Source organism: Lagopus muta, chromosome 3, assembly GCF_023343835.1.
Source record: "Lagopus muta isolate bLagMut1 chromosome 3, bLagMut1 primary, whole genome shotgun sequence".
Taxonomy (NCBI): Eukaryota; Metazoa; Chordata; class Aves; order Galliformes; family Phasianidae; genus Lagopus; species Lagopus muta.
In genome coordinates, this window is record NC_064435.1 from 79,490,464 (window position 1) to 79,511,300 (window position 20,837).

The 20,837-nt window shown below is 42.8% G+C and overlaps 1 protein-coding gene and 1 long non-coding RNA gene across 2 annotated transcripts; one reads left to right on the forward strand and one right to left on the reverse strand.

Moving 5' to 3' along the window:
* The first annotated feature begins 4,366 nt into the window (after nt 1–4,366).
* SERPINB5 (serpin family B member 5) lies at nt 4,367–17,611 on the forward strand. The gene is made up of 7 exons (XM_048939820.1): nt 4,367–4,449; nt 9,876–10,050; nt 12,448–12,585; nt 13,570–13,687; nt 15,036–15,178; nt 15,650–15,817; nt 16,197–17,611. Exons 2-7 carry the CDS (start codon nt 9,877–9,879, stop codon nt 16,587–16,589), a joined length of 1,134 nt encoding a protein of 377 aa, XP_048795777.1. The 5' UTR covers nt 4,367–4,449; nt 9,876; the 3' UTR covers nt 16,590–17,611.
* Nucleotides 16,373–20,834, reverse strand: LOC125690987 (uncharacterized). The gene is made up of 3 exons (XR_007375864.1): nt 20,288–20,834; nt 18,204–18,269; nt 16,373–16,484 (listed from the first exon to the last, which is right to left on the reverse strand). It is a non-coding gene; the product is annotated as an uncharacterized LOC125690987 (long non-coding RNA).
* Between the last annotated feature and the right edge of the window lie 3 nt (nt 20,835–20,837).

The following is a 20,837-nucleotide window of genomic DNA, read 5'->3' on the forward strand; positions in this document are numbered from 1 at the left end:
GCACTCTCTTTTGTTAAATACAGGTTTGGGTTTTTTTTTAATCATTCACAATTTTTCATACTTTTCCTTTTTATGGGCTAATATGTTCTATGTGGTTTTTTTACACAGATGTAGGGGCACTGGGTTAGTGGTGATACGAGCTGAATCAGCTGCTGAATGTGGGAATAGCTCACTTGCTTTCACGGGTGCTAATCAGTTTACATTAGCTGAGGTTCAGGGCCATTATTTGTTAAGATTTACATCTGGATGTCAAGATGGGTTTGCAGGTATAACTTTTTAAAATGACTGAGGAGACAGCGACAGTGTAGGGCATTTTACTTCAAGTAATGCGTAAAAATGCACACTGATTTTGTTGCCCTTAGCAGATCTGCCAAATACCAACTGAAGAAGCAAGAATTAACATGTTCTTCTTTTTAGCTGCATTCGGGGACAAGCAAAGCTCTGTCCTTCCCTGAAAACACACAGATGGAGAAAGTTCAGACCATGGAGGCAGGCCCATTTCCAGTGTCTTTATTTCAGCAAATACTGACTCTACGCTTTTATTGTCTTTTAATATGCATATATTCATGCTGTGAAACTGTGCTGAAGAACTCTGGGAAGGTGTGTGCCCTCATGCACATTAATCACCCAGACACTTCATAACTCCCTGGATTACAGGAGAAAGTGACTCATCTACTGATGACACTGGATAAAAGCAAGAAGGGAAAGAAATCCCCAATTCTCACACCTCCTTCCTCAGCACATAGTAAGGAGGCACTCAAGGGCATAATGCAAACCCAGAGCTGGAAGGGAAGCTGTGTGTGAGCAGCAAAGGCCGTGTAATCCCTGGACATGTCAGCTGCTAATGCTGCAGCCTGTAACCAGTTCAGTGCCAGAGGGAGAGGTCTGCTTGGTCTCTGCTACTCGTGGGAAAAGCACTTCTGCCCATGTGATCTACTCGCCCTTCAAAGTTTCCACATTGCTTACGTGAGCAATCCTACCCCCGTGCAGGTTTTCCTTTGATAGGTGAGCCCCTGATCATTTGAAATCACGCCTACTCTCAGCTAGGAGCTAACTAATGGATTGTTGTGGTGCTGGTAGTTCACTGGTCAGCGTTCTCCCCAGAGCTATAATTGAGCACAGTGTAATGTGGCTGTGTAGAGGAAGCATCCTCAATAAATGCACTGCAATGGCAATATGCTTTTAATAAGGCAACTCTGTTCACATAAACAGGACTAGAAGGAAGCACATCAGGGCTTGAAACTTGAGGGCAAACAAAGGTTTGAAAGTAACTCTGAATTAAAAAAAATTATTGAGGAAAGGTGACAAACCTAAATGTGTTGTTTTTTGTTTTTTGTTTTTTTTTCTGAGACAAGCATCATTCAGGTTGTTCTGAGCCCTAGCCACAGTCTGGCAAAAGGAACCTGGTGCAGTCACTATGGGCACTAGGGATGAAGGCAGAACAGTGCTGTCCCTGTCCTTGTGAGAAGGTGCTCTGAACCACAGTGCACATGTGTGGGGGTTCACAATATTTTCTTCCTGGAAGGACTGGATTACAGATGCTTCAGTTGGAAGTAATTAATTCAAAGCACTGTTTCTCTGCATCTGATTTATCTGTGTTGTACCAAGGCCAGTTGTGCCCAGTGCTAAGAGCTGGGAGCAGTGTCTTTAGGGAAAAGGACAGATGCCAAATGACCTGTCCTATTCTCCAGGTTAAAGGCTTTGTTCTCACTGAAAGCTGGCAGCTGTTTGGTCGCCTATTATTTCAGAGTTGTTTTATTATTATTATTATTTTTTCCTGATGAGATGTATACCCCATACAAGAACAGGCTTAGTAAAATAAATGAATACAATTAATATCCTGTCTGTTACTAGAAATATTCACTGGTGAGGAACACTTCTGTGTCAGCAGACATGTCTGCAGAAGCCTGAATTCCTGCTGTACATGTTGAAGCAGCGTGTTGCTATGTGACACCATCCCTCATGCATCTCAGTGCCTTGGAAAGAAAGAGGAAAAAAAGAGAGGTCAGTTTGCCTTGTGTTTCTCTCAATACAATCATAGAATGACACTTGATTATTCTGAGTGCTATTGTACTTCAGTTGTGTAGGCCAACTTACAGACACTGTGATTTTACCCTTTGTTTTTTCTAATTGTGCTGAGGAAGCAGGTTGTCGTATTGAAATAAAGGCATGCAAACAACCTGTTATTTGCTCCCTCTACGGTCTCAGGCTTGCTGTAAAAGCTGTAGCTAGGTGAAAAGGGGTTGCACCCTTTGTTACTGGCAGCATAATAAAAACGCCCCAGTTTATTCTGCTCATTATTCCGTCCCACTTGTAGTCAATTTCCTGTGTGGTCTCCAAAGCACAAAATCTGCAATCAGACGTGCTGAGCGTCAATGCATTAGGGAAATAAAACAAGAAAAAAAGACAACAGCAGTCGCTTGGAGTCCATGAAGGAGCTGAACTACTTCATAGCACTGTGTTAAGCAGCAGGAGCGTTCCTTGCTGCAAACAAGCCAGTCCAGGGCTGGGAGGAGGGAAGCTGTTCGTCTTTTCCACTCAGCAGCCTGTAGGAACAACGCCCTGCAGGAGTGGCAGGGTGAGCCGAGATCTGGGGCTGAAAGCAGACGGAATGACAGGAGTGTCAGCGGCGGCTGCGCCCCTCCTGCACACCGCAGAGCCAGGTGGTGGCACATGGGCATGGCTGCTGTGCTCTGGTGCCCAGCAAGGCCTTTGCTTGTGTTTCCCCTTGGGCTGCTGATCACCTGAAAATGTTGGTGACCTGGAAAAGGAAGATCAAAGGTCCCCTGTTGCTTTTTTAGAAGAGTGTGGCTTGTCTGTGTTATGAAACTTTGGACTGTAATAATGACGGCGTTTCACTTTGCACATCCCTTGTCCCTATGTTGCTTTGTCTCTCTGGAATCTTTTTTCCTGAGACAACATCATGACAGGAGGTGTCCAACTCACAGGAAGCTTCAGAACAGCTTTGATTTTTTTTTTTCCGGGTAAAGAAAAATCCTGTTCTTGATTCTATTATCTTTTCAAACTTGATTAAAATATAGGTTGCAATAGACGTGTGTTGAAAATTCTTGGAGGACAAACCAAACAAGACTAATTCAGTGACAGGTAAATGCAGGAGATGCACAAGCTGATGCAGTTAGCTGTCAAACAGTCAGACTGAGGAAGATGAATTGGGAGGCCAAGCTCCAGTGCTCGTCCATTGCAAACCTCAGATTTGCACTCAAAACAAAACAGGAATGTAATTCCAGAAGGAGATAACAACTCCTCAGTTGCCACTGCCACCAAGAAGGCATCATGTCAGAGGAGACACACACTCTGGTTTCCTAGCATTTCCATTTGCCAGCACAGCAATCTTGAAAGCAAGCTCAGTAATACTGTGTTTACTTTTTTTGTAGCACATCAGTAGTCTAAGGGCATACAGGGACACCTGGGGTGAGTGAGATGTGGACAGGAGCAGTGTTTGTGGGTGGCACTTTCCTCATGAAAGTTGACGTGGACTCCAGGAAGTCCTTGTTAGTGTGGTGGGCAGCTGGAGTCTGTGGTGGGAGAAGCAGCGTGGAGCAGGGTAGGCTACTTTTCCTTGCTAAGAACTGCATGCATTTTTCAAATCAAATGGGATTGTCAGGCTGCACTATCACCTCTCCCTCTCCCTTGCTTCTCCCCTCTCCATTGGATTCATCAATAATCATGTGGTCACTGAGGCCTGAATCCAGTGGTTCCCATTCTTGAGATGCTGGAAAGGAGCTGTGGCTTTCTCCTCCCTTCCAGCTGAAATCTCCTGCTTGAGAGCAAAAAGATGGGCATGCTCTTTGAGCATGAGCTCCACTGTGGCCTTGGGCTTTTGAGGCAACCAAGCACAACACACAACCCTCACAAAGACAACATTGAGACATTACCTTAATGCGTACACAGACGCAAAGTACTGGATTGCCATCACACGTTTTGGTTGCCTTCCTGTGTGTCTTCTTCACAATTACAAGTCTTTACAAATCGCAGCAATTCCAATGTACCTTGGAGCACTGGTTTTGCTCAGAAAGTCCTTCAATTGCCCCTTCACTCCAGTACCTTCTCTTTCAGAGTCTTTGCTCCCTCTTGTCTGGTGCCTTTTGTAGGGCACTTGCTGCAGGCAACTGTGCCGAGGCTGCTGTTTCCTGCTGGAGCATGTTGTTGTGTTCAGTAGCTGGGCAGACAAAGACAACTCTGGTGTGACTCATACTGCTCCTCCAGTTCAGGAGCTGCTTGAAGAATGATTAAGGGGAAAAAAAAAAAAAAAGCAAGAAAAAAAAAGCGAGAGTGTGTGCGTAATTAGGGCTGGGAAAGTGGGAGTGGTGTCAATGAGCAAGGCAAGCTAACAGACTCTTCTGCTCAGCAAGGTTTCGCCACAGGTCTCTAGTTCTTCGTGTCGGACCCATTTCATTGATTCATTTACCAGGATTATACCCTTGCAAAGTAAGTACAACATTTTTTCTTCTTCTGATACTTTGATGCCTAACTAATAGTTATAAAATCTCCGACGTGAAATGTAATCGCAGAGAATGAGCAGGATAAGGAAGCTCGTATGAAAAGACAGCATATGAAATTAAGGGTGGAAAAAAGCCTGCTTAAACTACATTTTGGTTCTGTCCCAGCATTGCTGTGTTTGTCTGTCTACATTCCTTGAAACAATTCATTGCAAACGGTCAGTGGGGTCTGTCAGGTGAGACTGTGAAGGAATTATTAGAATATTTAGACTACCTGTTGGCTGTTCCAAATGGCTTTTCCTGAATCAGAAAAACAGGCTGTATATGATGCCATGAAAGTGCTCCATATCTCTAGGTAGGTGTAGACTGTTTTAGAAGTTTACAAAAGAATATTCTTCTTGTTTTCTGCACGGGTTTTGTGTGCTTTGCTCTCTTTGCTTTGTCTAAGCCTTGCTTGTTCAAAGGACAAGTACTTAAGTCTGCTAATTGCCTACTTTATCTTCAGTGTGCTCATCCAGTTGGAAAAATTCACTGACTACGAGGCACAATAAAGCATATTCTTGAGACTCTCTAATTCCTGGCGTGACTGTCTCAGTTGTGTTGCTGATGGTGCTTTTTCCACAACCTGATGAACACCCTGATCTCGCTAAAGTAAAGCATCAGTCTGATATTGTGCGTTCCTCAGAGAAACATCTGTTTGGAGGAGATCATGTATTTGTCATGGTGTGTAGCCTGCCTGGTGGAGAGCTGCCATTTGTGTAGAAGTAGGAAGAAGAGGCTCACAAGAGTTTTGTTCCTTTATATTTTGTGTTATCCGAGCAAGAGCTCCAGTAAGGTCATGTCAAATGAGCTACTTTGGAGGGGGAATGCCCTACTTGTGAATAAGTATTCTTTCATATCATTTGTCTAAACTGAAATGACTGCGGGGTGTTCTTTCACAGCTCCTGAGCTGTAGCCCTGGTGCACAGTCCCACTACCAGTCCAGCTTGGATGGCCACCACCCTGTCTGCCCCAGGTGCTCTCCTCAGGGCTCTTTAGCAAAGGCAAGAATGAAATAAATGCTTGCTCTGCTTTATCAGATGATTCTTACCATTCAGCTGACGTGACTTGTCAGGTTTCCGCAGAAATGTTGCTGTTCTTCTGATTAATTTTTAGAAGATAAGCTACCTTTAGCTTTTCACTTAGTAAGCAAACAGTAAGCAAAGCCTTATTTGTTGGTTGCATTCAAGAGTGACAAAGCAAAAATAGAGTCTTATGCTACTAAGCTCCTTTACATTATTTTTTTCTGAACAGATTCTAGAGCCTCTCAGCTTCCTCCTGTATCTGAACGTGTTTCTTGAACTCTGTGGCCCCATCACAGCTTTAAACAAAGCTGGGTGGATCACAGGCTGCTTGTGCATAGAAGGTGCCACTGTGCCGCGGGCCTCTCAGAATGCTGACTTGCTGCTCTCCTGGGAAAGCAGGGACTCAGCCAGTATCCAAACAGCCCTTCTTGAAATCTCATTTCCAACTTTGTTGACTCCTCCCTGTGTGAGAGTTTCCTGTGATTACTGATTCAGGAGCCGTGTCTGGTTTCTGGGATCGCTCATGGGCACCTAATGGGCTTCTGTCTTGAGGGGGGCCTCAGCCCTTCTCACTCAGCCAGAACCTGCTGTAGTGGGGTCACTGACACAGCTTGGGGTGCTCAGGGCTTTAAAGAGGTTCAAGATTTTGTAATATTTCATGCAGTAAATTCCTTTCAAGCATATGAATGCCATGAGCTCCTATGTGTCATATGCCATTAATAAATGGAGCATTAAAAAAGAAGACTGACCAGATGCAGTTAAAAAAGATGGTGAGATAGAGATTGTTCTTTGCTATCCAGCCCTTATTGAAACAGCAGGGTGAAACTGAAGGGTTTTTTTCTCCCACAAAATCCTCTGAATGTGCATTATATCAGTAGTAGCACTAAAAGAAAGAAATGGTAAGAGTGATAAGCCTTGCCATTACCAGGAATAGATTCTCTTGGCGTAACAAAGGCACTGAGAAATGTCAGCAGTTACTGAGTGAACAGAAGGTCTGTAAAAGGTTCACCATGAAGTACCTCCAGGTATCCTCACTGAAGGGGAACACAGAACCTTGCAGAAAATGATCCACCTTGAATGGTACCAGAAAAAGAATTTCTGTGCAGAATTTCACTGGTGTAAGCTAGAAGGGTGTCATTTAATATTGCAAAAGTTCACAATTAATTTCCTTACTCTGAATCTTTTGCCACCCAGGAGAGTGAAACGCAGGTAGCACATGCACATTTTAATATCACTGCAGGTCATTTGCCAATGTAGCTGAAAATGCTGATGTTAGAAAGGCAGGATTGCATTTCTGGCATGAAGTCAGAAAGGAACATGAAATGCTTTGAAGTTATTATGATTTCATATCGTTTCTTAGTCTGTAAGGAAGATTGGAATTGAAAATATCATCAGGCCAACCATAACTAAAGAGGGATATTTTACTCCACTAGCAAATGAAATATTTTTTTCAGGTAAACTGCACACATCATTCTGGCATTATGAGATTATGCATATTTATCTTCCTGAGAATGGCAGATGTTGAATGACACATTCTTGGTTCCTTGGATAATTTTCCACAGTCTCCTCAGTGAGAAATACCTGGGAAGCTGGTACTTGCCCATTTCTTAAATTTTTACTTGAGACAGAGAAAGTATGCATATAGATTGTGTGCTCCTTAAAGTGCCCTTAAAGAGAATGAGTTCAAAGGGAAAAATAAGGCAGGCATCCTGTTCAGAGCAGTTTATGTAAGGTGCACAGAAGTGCATGCCTGTGTCGAGCAAGTGCAGAAGGGCACTTTAAAGGATGATTTCACATATGCTTCTTTATTCTGTTGTTCCAAGCGACTCCCTCCACAGCAGTCCCAGATCTTCATATTCGTTTTTACTGCCTTTGCCACTGTTTTGCCCAAAGCTCTCTTCTTTGACGTATGCAGGGTCCATCATTTCTAGCAAGCTTGACTTTTCTGGTAATTAGTTGCTTTTATATGTGAGAAGTTGTGACCACAGGAATGACACAGATGCCTGTAACGCTGACTGGCACTGAGTTCTCACTTTTACCCCCAGAAAAAACTCTGAGAACATTTCCCAAACCTCACTCTGACACCATCTTGATTGCTGCTGACACTACAAAACAGGATCTCCCAGGGTAATCTTTGTTACCAAGCACCTTGGGACACTGCCAGTGTCAGGGGAGATGGACAGACCCATTGTGCTTGAAAAGTGTCTTACAGGAGTCCTCTACGTGTTGTAAACATCCTCCTCTTCATTTTTATTTGGGGATGACTTTCTCCAGTGCTGTGTATTTTATTTTTTTCCCTCCTCAAGATAAATTGCTTCCTTTGCAATTGGGAGGCAATTAGGAAATACTTTGTTGCTAATACCAACAATCAGAGCACTGTGTGAGAGGACACTGGTAGGTAAGTGTTCTTCAAATTTGGATTTTAAAAGCCTTCATTTTATGCCAGTATCCTTTTCCACTTAATTAGACTGTGCAATACATTTCAGTAACCTTTTGTACAGCGTCTTTTAGCTAAAATTAAGCCAGGTGCCTTATTAAGTATATGGAATACATACATATGTAAGTTAATGAAAACAAAGACATGAAGGCCTTTTCTACAGGTCTTACATGGAAATCAAAGTTTTCTCTGCTGTGTTGCAGACATAAATACTCCCCTGTTCTGTTATTCCTATAAAAATGTATAAATACCACAGATTATTTTGGAAATCTCTACTCTCAAGCACCAAAACAGCCACAGCATCTCTATACAGTGGAGTCTGATATTCAGCAAAGTTTGGACAGTAGCACACATGCTCTTGAATGCAGGGATGAGAGTGAGTGGTCAGAAGCAGGCTTCCCATTTCTGTCTTGACTTACCTAACTGCTCTCATCTGGTGAGATCTTTACTCACCTGATTCAATCTAGGATGCAAAAGGTATGAACAAGGTAAATGTTTAAGACTGCAGCATTTAGTAGTCATTTGAGAGAAATCCCTGTCCTTCAGGTGCTTCTTGGAAGATCAGCAAACCTCTTACCAAGGTAATGCTTCAAACAAATAGCCAACTTTCCTGCTGCATGTTCTGTGTCACAGCCTGAAATGTATTGTAAATAGATGTCTGGATAAGAATAGAACTTTAAAATCACCTCTCCATGCCAGATAAATTCCAATATTTTGTCTTTTTTTTTTTTTTTTTCCTGGGGAGAGCACATGTTAAAGAATTTTTTTGGGTTCTGTTTGAAATCTTTGCTCTTTTGAAGTCCCTTGCAGTATTCATCTTTTCCTTTTCCTTTCTGTCTCTTTCAATAGACAGAACTGTTGAGCACCAATTCATCAGACTGCCTTTCCCTTTCTTTAGGGACACGTGATTTTGAGGTAGAAGAGCGTCAAACTCACTGTGCCACATCTTCCATATCCGTGCTGCTCTTCAGCTCAACATGATATTGACTGAATTGTGTGGTTTACCCTTGTTGCCTTTAATCTACACAAATGGAATTACACCAAAGTGCAGTTTTAGATCTATGAAAGCAGTCTGGAAGACCAGAATATTCCGTGGCATTCCCAGAACACGGTCCAGAACATCTGTCGCTTGGCACCACTTTTTCCATTCCTGACTGCATGCATCAGCCAACAGCCCTGCGGCATTGCAGTCACTCTGAACTGCTAGGAAAATATTCCCAGTCATCATTGTGAGTGATGAATGGGCACACAGCAGTATTTATGTAGGAGGCTAAGTACTTAGAGTTTCTAGGATGATCTCAACCTACAGGACCAGACAGCTTTCTGGAGACTTCTAGCAAGGGTAGGGAGAACAGGGAATCACCCCTTAGAGAGAGGATGTGCCACAGCTAAAGTTTTAATGAACAACTAGACATGAAGCAAGAGACAGGAAAGACTGTGAGACTTCTAAAGGCCTATGAAAGCACTAGAAGGGCCCAAAGCATAGGCCAAGTGCCTTATAAGTTGGCATATTTGATGAGTATCGATTAAAAACAGATTAAATCCATATGTTATCCAATGTGACTCGATATGTGTGGGTCACCCTGACCAACCCAGATTCTCCACGTACATCTGGTAATACTGGCTCCGTACAGCACGCAGAATTGCCAGCTGGCACTTGAAGGTAAGGGCTTTTACTGAGCCATTCACGTTACCTTGGTTGGGCATGGATGAGATTCTCCTCAAGAGCTGCTGATGGTGTCTGAGACTGGACAGGATTGGTCAGGCTTTTTTTGCCTCCCACTGTGATCTCAAGCTGCACCGTCCCCATACTGGTGTCCAGCCTCCTTCAGCATGGAAATCAGTGACCTGCCAGCCCTGCTGCAACAGGAGCTCACTCTGTGGATCATCTCTCTTTATCCTTTTCTGTTACAGAATGACAATGGATGCTCTGCAACTAGCAAACACTGCCTTTGCTGTTGATATGTTCAAAAAGCTATGCGAGAAGGACAAAACTGCCAATATTGTCTTCGCCCCACTGTGTACCTCCACGTCTTTGGCTCTGGCATATAAAGCTACAAAGGGTGACACTGCAGACCAAATGAAAAAGGTGAGCTGCCAGCATCCTTCTCTGTAGCTGCAAAATTATGTGGCTATCAGAGGTGGCTTTCCTATTTATTCTTGTTAATACTGTACAGGAGTGCTGGTTCCCTTTTCAACCAGATAGAAACTATCCATCCAAAATTCCAGAATGTTTCCACACTCCATGGCTCCACACAACCAAGGAGGCTGAAAATCACTGGCACACGGAAAAAAGCTTTCTCAAGCATTTACAGGGTGGATGGGGACATGGCAGAGTCCTCAGCAATTGCATTAAAGCGCTGGCTCCTTTCAGCAGTGCTGACTATGGCTGAAGGCCACTGCTGAAGTCACTGCATTTTCTGGATAATTGTTTTGTGGTTATTCAGGACTGCCTAAGCTTAACAGGACTGGAAATAATTTTGCCATTACCAAGTGATTTTAGCTGTTCTCTCTGCCATTTCCCCTTTCTCCTGCCATACAGCTAAGAGAAAGATAACGCAGTAGGAGGCAGCGCAGCTTGAATAGTAGTTTGCCTTGCAAACAGCACTAGATGCTCAAGGGTTTTACAGCACCACAAAGCAGCATCATGGTGATGGTGCAATGAGTGTATTGAGGTCATTCTGTGGTGTGGAAAGGTTGCACGACTGCCTCTGTGAGAGGCAGGATTTACACAGCCTCTTTTTATTCCAGTGCCCACAGTCTCTGCAGTTACCCAGAGGTGAATGAGAAGCAAATTCAGCCTGCATTTATATGCTGATTATCACCTGGGTCTCAGGGGCATTCCACTTATTTGAATACATTTTGCTTCCTTTAGCAGTTCCTCCCTGTACCTTTGGTTTCCCTGATGGCACACTGCCTCCACTCATCCTACAGATTGCAATGAGCCTATCTACACAGGAACAAAGTGATACACCCACAAAGGCCTGCTGGGTGTTTTCCCAAATGGGATTATTTAAAAAAAAGATATAATAATGTTTTTTAGATCTTATTTCTAGTTTAAATGACACCCCAAAGCTTCCTCACCATTTCAAAATTCAAGCACTGTCTTTCCAATGGAAAAACTTAAAATATTATCCCATGCTTAATTTCACTTTCACTTGTGCCTGCAATTTGCATTGAACTGTCCCATAGTAAGTGAACATCCACATCCACAAATAGAGTTCTGTTACACAAGTGCACTTACATTTCACATTTCTCAAGAGGTAATTTACTGTGTCTGTAAAGACATGGTGTGTTCAGGGAGAAAGAGCAGGAGTGAGGCTGAAAGGGAAAAGGTCACTAATGCTGACTGGGAAAGATGATAAGGGCTGGGCAGGATGTTTTTAATGGAACATGCACTCTCAAAGATCTCGCAACAGAGAGGCACCTAAAAGCAGAGAGTTTAAGGTCATGTTAGAACATCCTGAACTGGGCATGTGATTCCCAGGAGTTGGGAGGTGGGTCAGCAGCCGTACCTCTAGCTTACATTCTGTCTACCAAAGCTCACCTAGTTATCTGATTGATTTCTGCTGAAATACCACACAACGGCATGTGTCAGTAATCAGCAAACCTTGCCATCTGGTAAGCAGTTTTCAAAGAAGTTGCCCATTTGCAGAAAGGAAACTAGCTGGAACATTTATTTATCTGGCTTCTAAACTCTAAACTCCAGATTTTTGGACAAGAATGTGAGTTTGATGAAAACATGACTCCGCACCGCAGATTTGTATTTCACTAGATCACATTACTAGTATTAACAGCTCTATGGGATTCTTTGGACTGCTCATAGGAAGGAAACACTTTTGGTTGAAGTTTTGATAGAATCAAGTCTTTAGATTTATGTGGGGATGTCAAATAAATGAGTTTTTTTTAGTAATAAATAAGAGTGAGAGGTTGTGTTGTTAGCTTAAATACAAAAAGTCAAAGCTCTGGTCACAAACAAACATTATTTATTGCCAAGTTGTTAGGCCTGGAGCACGTCCAGAGGACAACAAAGCTGTGAAGGGACTGGAGCACTGGTCTTACAGCAGAGCAGCTGAGGGAATTGGGATCAGTTCAGCCTGGAGAAGAAGAATCTCAGAGGAGACTTTATCACTCTTTACAACTGCCTGAGAGAAGGTTGTGGTGAGGTTGGGGCTGGCTTCTTCTCCCAGGTAGCATTAATAGGATGAGAGATCAATGCCCCAAGTTGCACCAGGGGAGGTTCAGTTTGGATATTAGGAAAATTTATTTTCTGAAAGAGCAGTGAGGCATTGGAACAGGCTGCCCAGGAAGCTGTTGGAGAAATGTGTACATGTGGCACTGAGGGATGTGGTTTGGTGGGCATGGTGGTGATGGATTGGAATAGATCATCCTAGAGGTCATTTCCAACCTTAATGATACCATGATTCTCTGAATTTTTAGGTGATAAAAAGAAAGCTGATCAGTTTTTTATTATGTTCATTATCAGGTGCTCCATTTACAAGACGTCAAAGATGTTTCTTTTGGGTTTCAAACGGTAACTGCAGATGTTTCCAAACTCACCTCTTTCTTTGCACTGAAAATGGTCAAGCGGCTCTTTGTAGACAAGTCTCTCAGTCCTACCACAGTAAGTACTGCAGAAACGTGCTTGAATTGCTTGATCAACCAGACTTCAATGTTATTCAAAATACATTCTCTCACTATCTCCTTTTACTTGACTAGACTCAAATGATGAACAGCATAATAAAAGTTTGTAGGAGGATGATTGTTCTGCTTGACCCCAAGCAATGCAGCCACTGCTACAGTTGCAGTTCTTTCATTAATATGTTTTAGGTCAGTAGACCCAGTAGGTTTTGAATACAGTGTTACTTCTATGCCACATCAAGGGCTTTGCAATGTAAGTATGACTGGGAAGGATTTTAAATAAAGATGGTGGTGCAAGTGTGTGTCTAGTCCACACACCCAAGTAATTACTACATAAAGAGTAGTTTTCTTAATTTAACTGAGGAGGCACAAGCCTGGTTATTCAAACAATACAAGTGAGGAAGGTGTTGTTTGGCCATGAAACTTAAGGACCTTGCAAACAACTGAGAAAAATGTTGTGTTTGATTTATTAGAGTTGCTTTTGAATAGGACCCCAAGCAAGGGCAACTTCAGCCTAGAAGCAATATTTCAGAAGACTCACAACCTGCACAAATGGTGTTATAATTAGGTTGCCTGCTCTTTGGTCCCATCCACAGTGGGCATGTCATCTGACAAGGACAGGCACTCTGTGAGCAGCCTGTGGACTTTGTCTCATCCCTTTCTTTTGCCCAGGTCCAGACTGAAGGCTGCTTTGTCCTTTCAAACTTGGGCAGTGTGTTCACTCCTGTAACACCAAAGCTACTTCAGCAGCTAGTGTAACTGGATTGAGGACAGTCTGGGGAGCAATCTGCTGAATGCGGCCGTGTATCCTGGCTGTCACCTGCTGTTACTTATTAGCTGTCCTTTGTAATATACTCTCTGCCTACACCGTAATGAAGCTTGGGATACTGATGTTGTAGGCCATGTAAAGAGTCATCTAGTGAAGAGCATTTACGGGAGGTTAGCTTTGGTACCTCGTGTCTTTCAGGACTTTGTTAACTCCACAAAGAGGCCTTTTCCATCGGAGCTGGAACTAGTGGAGTTCAAAGAAAAAACTGAGGAAACACGACAGAAGATCAACAAATCTCTCTCAGAGCTCACTGACGGTGAGTAGGGCCTAACCTCAGGGATGCTGCTTACCGCTTTGAAGAATGATATCATGTCATGATACCGTGACATCTCCTAACTACTGCTTTTAGAAATAAATATATAGTGAAAGCAATGGGACTACACCTATTATTTGGATTCATGAGGATTAGCCACGTTAGCATGCCTTTAAATCATTTACTTTACTACTGTGGCATTTCTGGAGGCAGACCTTGCATTAGCCTTTGGCAAAGCATCTCATTTGTTTTCACTGGGAAAGTGTGGGAGAATGACAGCTCCTGGCTGTGGAGCTTCACAAACATCTGACATCAGTACATCAAATCCTGTCCTTGTTCTCTAATGGAGGGTATGTACTGGACTCTGAAGTTCAAGCTGTTAATTAGTAGCTCATCTCAGCAGCGCAGCTGATTTTGACCACAGGTGGACATGTATTTCATACTTGGAGACGCTCCTGTGGCAATAGGGCTGCACTTTTCCTGCAGTACCTCTGAGCCACTAAGTCACAAGAAGCACCTCTCAGTGACCATCAGGGCTCCTGGGCAGAACCTGCCCAGTGTATGCAGGTAGAGGTCTGGTACGCAGTGCCCAAGGCAGAGCTTATGTACATGCTGTTCACAGGTAGCTCCAGGGTCGGTTGCTGCCTATTGCCCTCATGTGGTACAAATATAAAAATATGGGTGCCTGAGTCACATCTGGTCCAGCCCAAGGTGACATAGGTGCCTCGGGGAAGTACTTTGCACTGCTTGTGTGATTTATGCATGAGTGGAGACTAAAATACACAGCACTCCGAATTCAGTATCTTATGACAGTGTTTGAACAGACACAAAATTAAGTGAGGGAAAGAATTCCGTTCTCTTTTTGAAATCCATGGCATTATTTGGTTATGAACTGTAATTAGATAGTTAGAGATATTTCTTATTTGGGTTATTTTGTTCTCATGTATCACTCCAAAAGTGAGTGGAACCTAAACAGGAACCTCCCTCGAAGTCTTGCTCTCCAAACGAGAAATATTTTTTCAGTTCTATCTGATGAATTTCACTGAAGTTTCAGTACCTTCTTTAAAGTACCAAACAAAAGTAGTAGACATATTTTTTATTCTGTTTTATGTAAACCGAGTAAAAATGTCACTTGGAAGATCTGTCTTGACCCAAATTCCACTTCAAACATGAAGCTGCAGCTAGGGAACTAAATGCTTCTGTTTTGGAATTTCCCTTCATAATTAAAATTGCTATTTGTGAGGTGCAGGGCAGTAATATTTTAATTCAGTACAGTGTTTCCATGTTCTGTGAAAATAACACATCTGCTGATAATTTATTGTATTAATGACCAGCTTCACCATGTTCACAGGCAAAATGGAGAACATTTTGAATGAGGATAGTGTAAGTGACCAGACTCAGATCCTCCTAGTTAACGCAGCTTATTTTGTCACAAACTGGATGAAGAAGTTCCCAGAGGCAGAGATCAAAGAATGTCCTTTTAAAGTCAACAAGGTATGTCCTAAAATAAAATAGAGCACTGCTTCCACTCAAATAAATATTTGCCAATTTTGTGCTAAGGAAATTTCAATGAGAGAAAGTGAGAAATGTTTGTTACTATATGGCATTCTTAGACTCCCTGTCAAAACATCCATGCTGTTGTAAAAGCACCTAAGCCAGTTTTCTTGTTACGTTGCTAGTTTGAAGCTGTTGGTGAAACAAGCACTAAGGGTCACCAACAGCAGGTAATATTTTCCTTTAAAGCACATCCCCAGTGTACTGTATTAAGTACAGAGGAAAACTGCTCCCCTTAAAGTACAAACAGCTTTCACTACTAGAGTCTTACAGCTGATATCATTACTTAAGAAAGCCAACAAATTCCATGATGGTAATCAATGTACCACTTTCATGCAAGCTTGCAAAATTTCTTCTCTCATCTCTGTGAATTCAAAGGAGTGCTAGATTGTCTCCTCTTGTGTTTTGCAGACTGAAACTAAGCCAGTGCAAATGATGAATCTGGAAGCTACTTTTTGCCTGGGTTATGTAAAAGAGTTAAATGTTGCAATCCTTGAACTTCCATGCCTTAACAAACATATCAGCATGCTCATTCTGCTCCCCAAAGACATTGAAGATGAGACGACTGGCCTGGAAAAGGTGAGAGAAAAACAACAGTATTGAGATGATGCTTTCCGTGCACAGCTGTGTTGGTGCACAGGTGTGTGTAGCCTGGGTAGAGACTGTCCTCCTTGGATTCCTTCATTAGGCTAATGATTACGTAGCAAACGCTTGTGAAGAACCAATAATCAGAGTGTGAACATTTAATGGAGTTTCTCTGGAAGTCTACTGTATGGATTAAATAATCTTTACATCAGTACAACTGAGAGTGTAAGTTAACTCTGAATGCTACAAGCAAAAGTTGTCTTTTAGACTTTGTTTATTGGTGTTTGATAGGAGTGATGAGTTCAGAGATGGTCTTTTTGTTCCCACTTTCTCTGAACTGAACATTAATTTCCTTTGCTCTTTATGTCCTCAGCTGGAAAAGGCACTCACCCCTGAGACGTTATTACAGTGGACCAATCCCAGCATAATGGCCAACACCAAAGTGAATGTATTTCTTCCAAAGTTCAGTGTGGAAGGTGATTATGACCTGAAGCCACTCCTGGAAAGCCTCGGCATGACGAATGTCTTTGATGAGAGTGCATCAGATTTCTCTGAGATGTGTGAAACCAAAGGTGTGGTTCTGTCGAAGATCATTCATAAAGTCTCTTTGGAAGTAAACGAACAGGGCGGAGAGTCTCTAGAGGTACCAGGATATCGGATTCTGCAACACAAAGATGAATTTAAAGCTGACCATCCGTTTATCTTTTTGTTTAGGCACAACAAAACTCGCAATGTGATTCTTTCAGGCAGATTCTGTTCCCCTTAAGCAGGGAATATTAATTATGAAAAAAACACGATTACATTTACGGTGATGCGTGTTCCTGTAATGCTTGGTGTCCTGACTATCACCTTTGAAAGGAATTGTAAGAGGTTCATATATCAGAAGGGTAACACAGTGTACTCTACATATGCAGCAGAACTAATTTCCTTTTATTAATCCCATTAAGCTGAAGGATTTCCACTGTGCAGATCACGTGATATTTTACTAAGAAGTATTCCATCCTTTTTCACAAGAATTTTGTTCCTCTGTGACACCTTTTTCCAAAACAAAATGAACAAAAAGCCTGTTTTTGAAAGACCAGGAGCTGGAAAAGGCTCTGGGGGGAAGAGCTGCGTTCCTGTTTCATATCCAAAATACTTTCCCTCGAGACTCATACTCAGTGGATTTCTAGTCTATAAAAGGGGAAAATGTGGACATGTGGAAGACTATACCCTCCTCTTGTACCTGGCTATAGTCTGGTGATCCAGGGTGCCCTGCTGGACCCTGCTAAGGCACGGTGAAATACTGCAGCTGACCAACGCAGAGTTTGCATCTGTGAACCAGCAGCTGCACGTGTGGACACAAGAGGCAATAATAAAACGTCTAGAAGACTCTTCAGTGTCAGCTACATCAGTTTGTAGGCTGAGAAGGTTGCACTCTACTGTGTGGGATTTTTTCACTCATTCTCCTTCAGACATGGCAGGGGTGACCAGTTCACTGCAGCTGAGAGGAACTCTGTTGTATATATGAGAAAAAGAAGGGTATGCAGTTCTAGGATAGATATCACTTGGATTAATATTGAAAGTGCCACAGTCTTCAGATAGATTTTCTATTGCTTCTGGATTCAGCATCAAGAAGGCTCCACATATTTAACTAACCTCTGGGGTTCAAGAAAGAAATAAAGTCTTTTACTTGAGTGAGATTAACATTGTAATTACCAGTCTCCAAATTCCATATGAAATTATTGTAATTAGTTTTCATTTCTATCTAAAGACTGCCTGCTGCATATGTTCAGTACTGATTTACCTAATCACTGTTCAGAATAAAGCACAACAAAACTTGTATCAAATGTCTGCAGTACATCCAGTGTCAATTTGTTGTCCTTCACTCAACCTCCAAGAAGATAGGAACAGAAATTGATAGATTCATTCAGGACATAGTTTAATACATGAAAAAATCAAATCTGTGACTGAATTGCCCTTTTGGACCACATGATAATAGCTGACAGTTAAGGAGTATGTTACTAGTTGGTCAATATATAGAGTGAGTTCAATAATATATCTTCAAAGAAGGGGCCATTTTAACTGAGTATTCCTTGGTTCTTCAGATCTGTGAAAGAACTTAGAAAGAGAATTCTAAATGGGAATGTGCAACCTTTCATACATATTCCTTTCTTCTCATACCAGAGAACAGCACAGTGCCTATTATGGATTTGGAGAGACTTCTGTTTTGGTTATTGATGTTCCCAAACCACAAGTAGCCTTTAGTCACAAAGATTAAGTGGTTTCACCAGTTGGCTTCCCTTTGTGAGCCTCTAATGGTCTCTGATTTATCTTAATATCAGACAGTTAGTGGATACACTGGTTCACATCACTGAAGGCACTGAGGAGACAAACTCACCAAAACCAACAAGAGATGAGTCCTTGCAGGCATCTGGGGGGTCTCTGCTGCTCTTCATCAGGCATTCTGATACATGGATAGAAGAATGCAATATGTAAGAATTCGTTTCATTCTGTCTGAGAGGAAACACCTCTCAATATCTCAATATTACTATCTCAATAGCTTCAGTGATAACTGAGTGTCTGGAAAACGTTTTATATGCCCCATCATTGTCTGATCTGTTTTGGAGGTTGGGGTTGTAGTTATCCAGAGCTGTCATCACTGTGGTGTCCACTGTTTCTCCCATGGGTCTGGGCACTGCACGTGGGGTTGGCAGCTGATGAGCAGCTGAGCAGTCTGTACATAGGCAAGGTGGACTAGTTGCCTACAGTCTGTGCAGCTTCTCTGTGTCTCAGCACTTATTCGTGGTCTAGTAGTTGTAGGTATCCAACAAGCCATATCACACTTCATTGCTAGTGCTGTGCTGGTCTGCTAGACTGATGAAAATCCCTGTTAGACTGCCTCATTTCTCTTTTTCTGCTTAGACAAGACTTACTGAAGGAGAAAAGCTGAGATATCACTCTCAGATTTTCCAGATCATGAAAATATTGCAGTGCAGGAGCCATTCAATCCAGCTCATATCCATCCATTTAAATGCTGATCAGAACACTTAGTGCATTCACAAATGTTCCCAGAGAGCTCCTTGTTGGTGCCTTTGCCAAGGAGGGCTATCCCATGAAAGCACACAGGAACACTGCCTCAGGCAGAGACCTGTCTGCCTCCACCTCCCGACTAACACTAAGGTACCCCAGCCTATGCAAGGCAAGCTGATATTTCAGATAAGAAGCTGTCTCAGTTTACAAAAGACCATGAAAAGCTCTGGTTCATTTTCCATATCTGCTTCTTCTCTCTGCTTTTGGAAAATAATTCTTATTTCCTACTAGCAAGTGCAGACTAGACAAATATTTAGTCTTGCTTTGTTAAGCTGCTAATCATCATGAATTTTAGCTTTTACTAAGGGTATCTTAGATGATCTAATATACTAACACCTAGCAAGTGAGTTCAGATAAGGTGTTAGGCTTATGACATAGCCCAGTTTGAAGGAACCAAGTGTGAATGGAAACCAACGAGCAACAACACAAATAGGCCCAAATAGCCCACGGAGGGCCAGAAAGTACAGTTGCAGGTAGAGCTGTGATGTAACCTGTCTCTGTGAACCCCTTTAAGCCAGCAGGCCAGCTTCATGCTTTTGGTATAATGGACATCATACAGCCAAAAAGGAAGGTTATGCCATAATCCCGGTTCCATTCAGCAATTGGATTTGAGTGTGCTAGTCCTGCTTCCTAGACCCTTCCAGTCCTATGGAAATTTAGAAGTCCTAATGTAAAACCTATTCAACTTGCAGCATATGAGAAGGAAATATCAGAACAGCTCCTGCTAATGTGAGAAATGCCATTACAAGGTACTGTACTGTTCCACCCATTCTGGCCTCTGGGCTGTGGCCAAGAAATTGCATGGGAGGACATGGGAAAACCTGTGTGGGAGCTTGTGTATAGAAATGTATTTGTACTGAAGGGCGTTGGCTGTGACGGAGAAAGTGAGCATAGGCGAGGACTTGCTCAGATCACCAAGCTACTCCACCTCACCTTTCAACACAGCATTACTATCCAATGATGGGTAACTGGCCTGATGGAAAAAAGCAAGCCACAGCTGGCTTTTGCAGGCAGTTGCAAACTACAGTGTGATGCAGTCTCGTCATCTCATCACTTGCTTAGCTGCACAGTCATTGCCCACTTCCTGTTCCCAGCACTTTATAGAAGAGAACTGGTACATCTAAATGTTTTGCAGTAGCAGGAATTGTTTTGGGGGATGAGCAGCTGGTTTTGAAACTTGAAAAACTCTGCACACAAACGATTGGCCTGGCTGGAAAAGCAGTGCAGTTTGGAACCTCGGATATTTTACAAGAGCAAGTGTAGAGTCCTACACCTGGAGAGCAATGACTACAGGTACCAGTACGGGTTAGGGGCTGAGCTGCTGGTGAGGAGCTCTGCAGAGAACCTCAGTGTCCTGGTGGGCAACAGGTTGGCCATGAGCCAGCAGCACACCTTTGTGGCCCAGAAGGCCAAAGGTATCCTGGGGTGCATTAAGAAGTGTGCGGCCAGCAGGTTGAGGGAGGCGATCCTCTGCTCTGGTGAAGCCACATCTGGAGTACTGTGTCCATGTCTGGGCTCCTCAGTTTGAGAAAGTCAGAGAGTTACTGGGGAGAGAGTCCAGCAGAAGGTCACAAAGATGACTGGGGTCCTGGATCACCTCCCTTATGAGACAAGATTGAGAAACCTTGGACTGTTCAGTCTGGAGAAGAGAAGCTGAAAGGAGATCATATCAGTGATTACAAATACTTAAAGGGCAGAAGTCAAGTGAATGGGGCCATGAGCAAAAGTTCTATACCAACAAGAGGAAGTACTTCTCTACCTTGAGTGTAACAGAGCACTTGAACAGGCTGCCTGAAGAGGTTGTGGAGTCTCCTTCTCTGGAAATAGTCAAAACTCGCCTGGATGCTTTCCTGTGCAACCTGCTCAAGGGAGCTTCTGTAGCAGTGAGTTGGACTCAATGATCTCCAGAGGTCTCTTCCAACCTTTACTATTCCTAATGGCC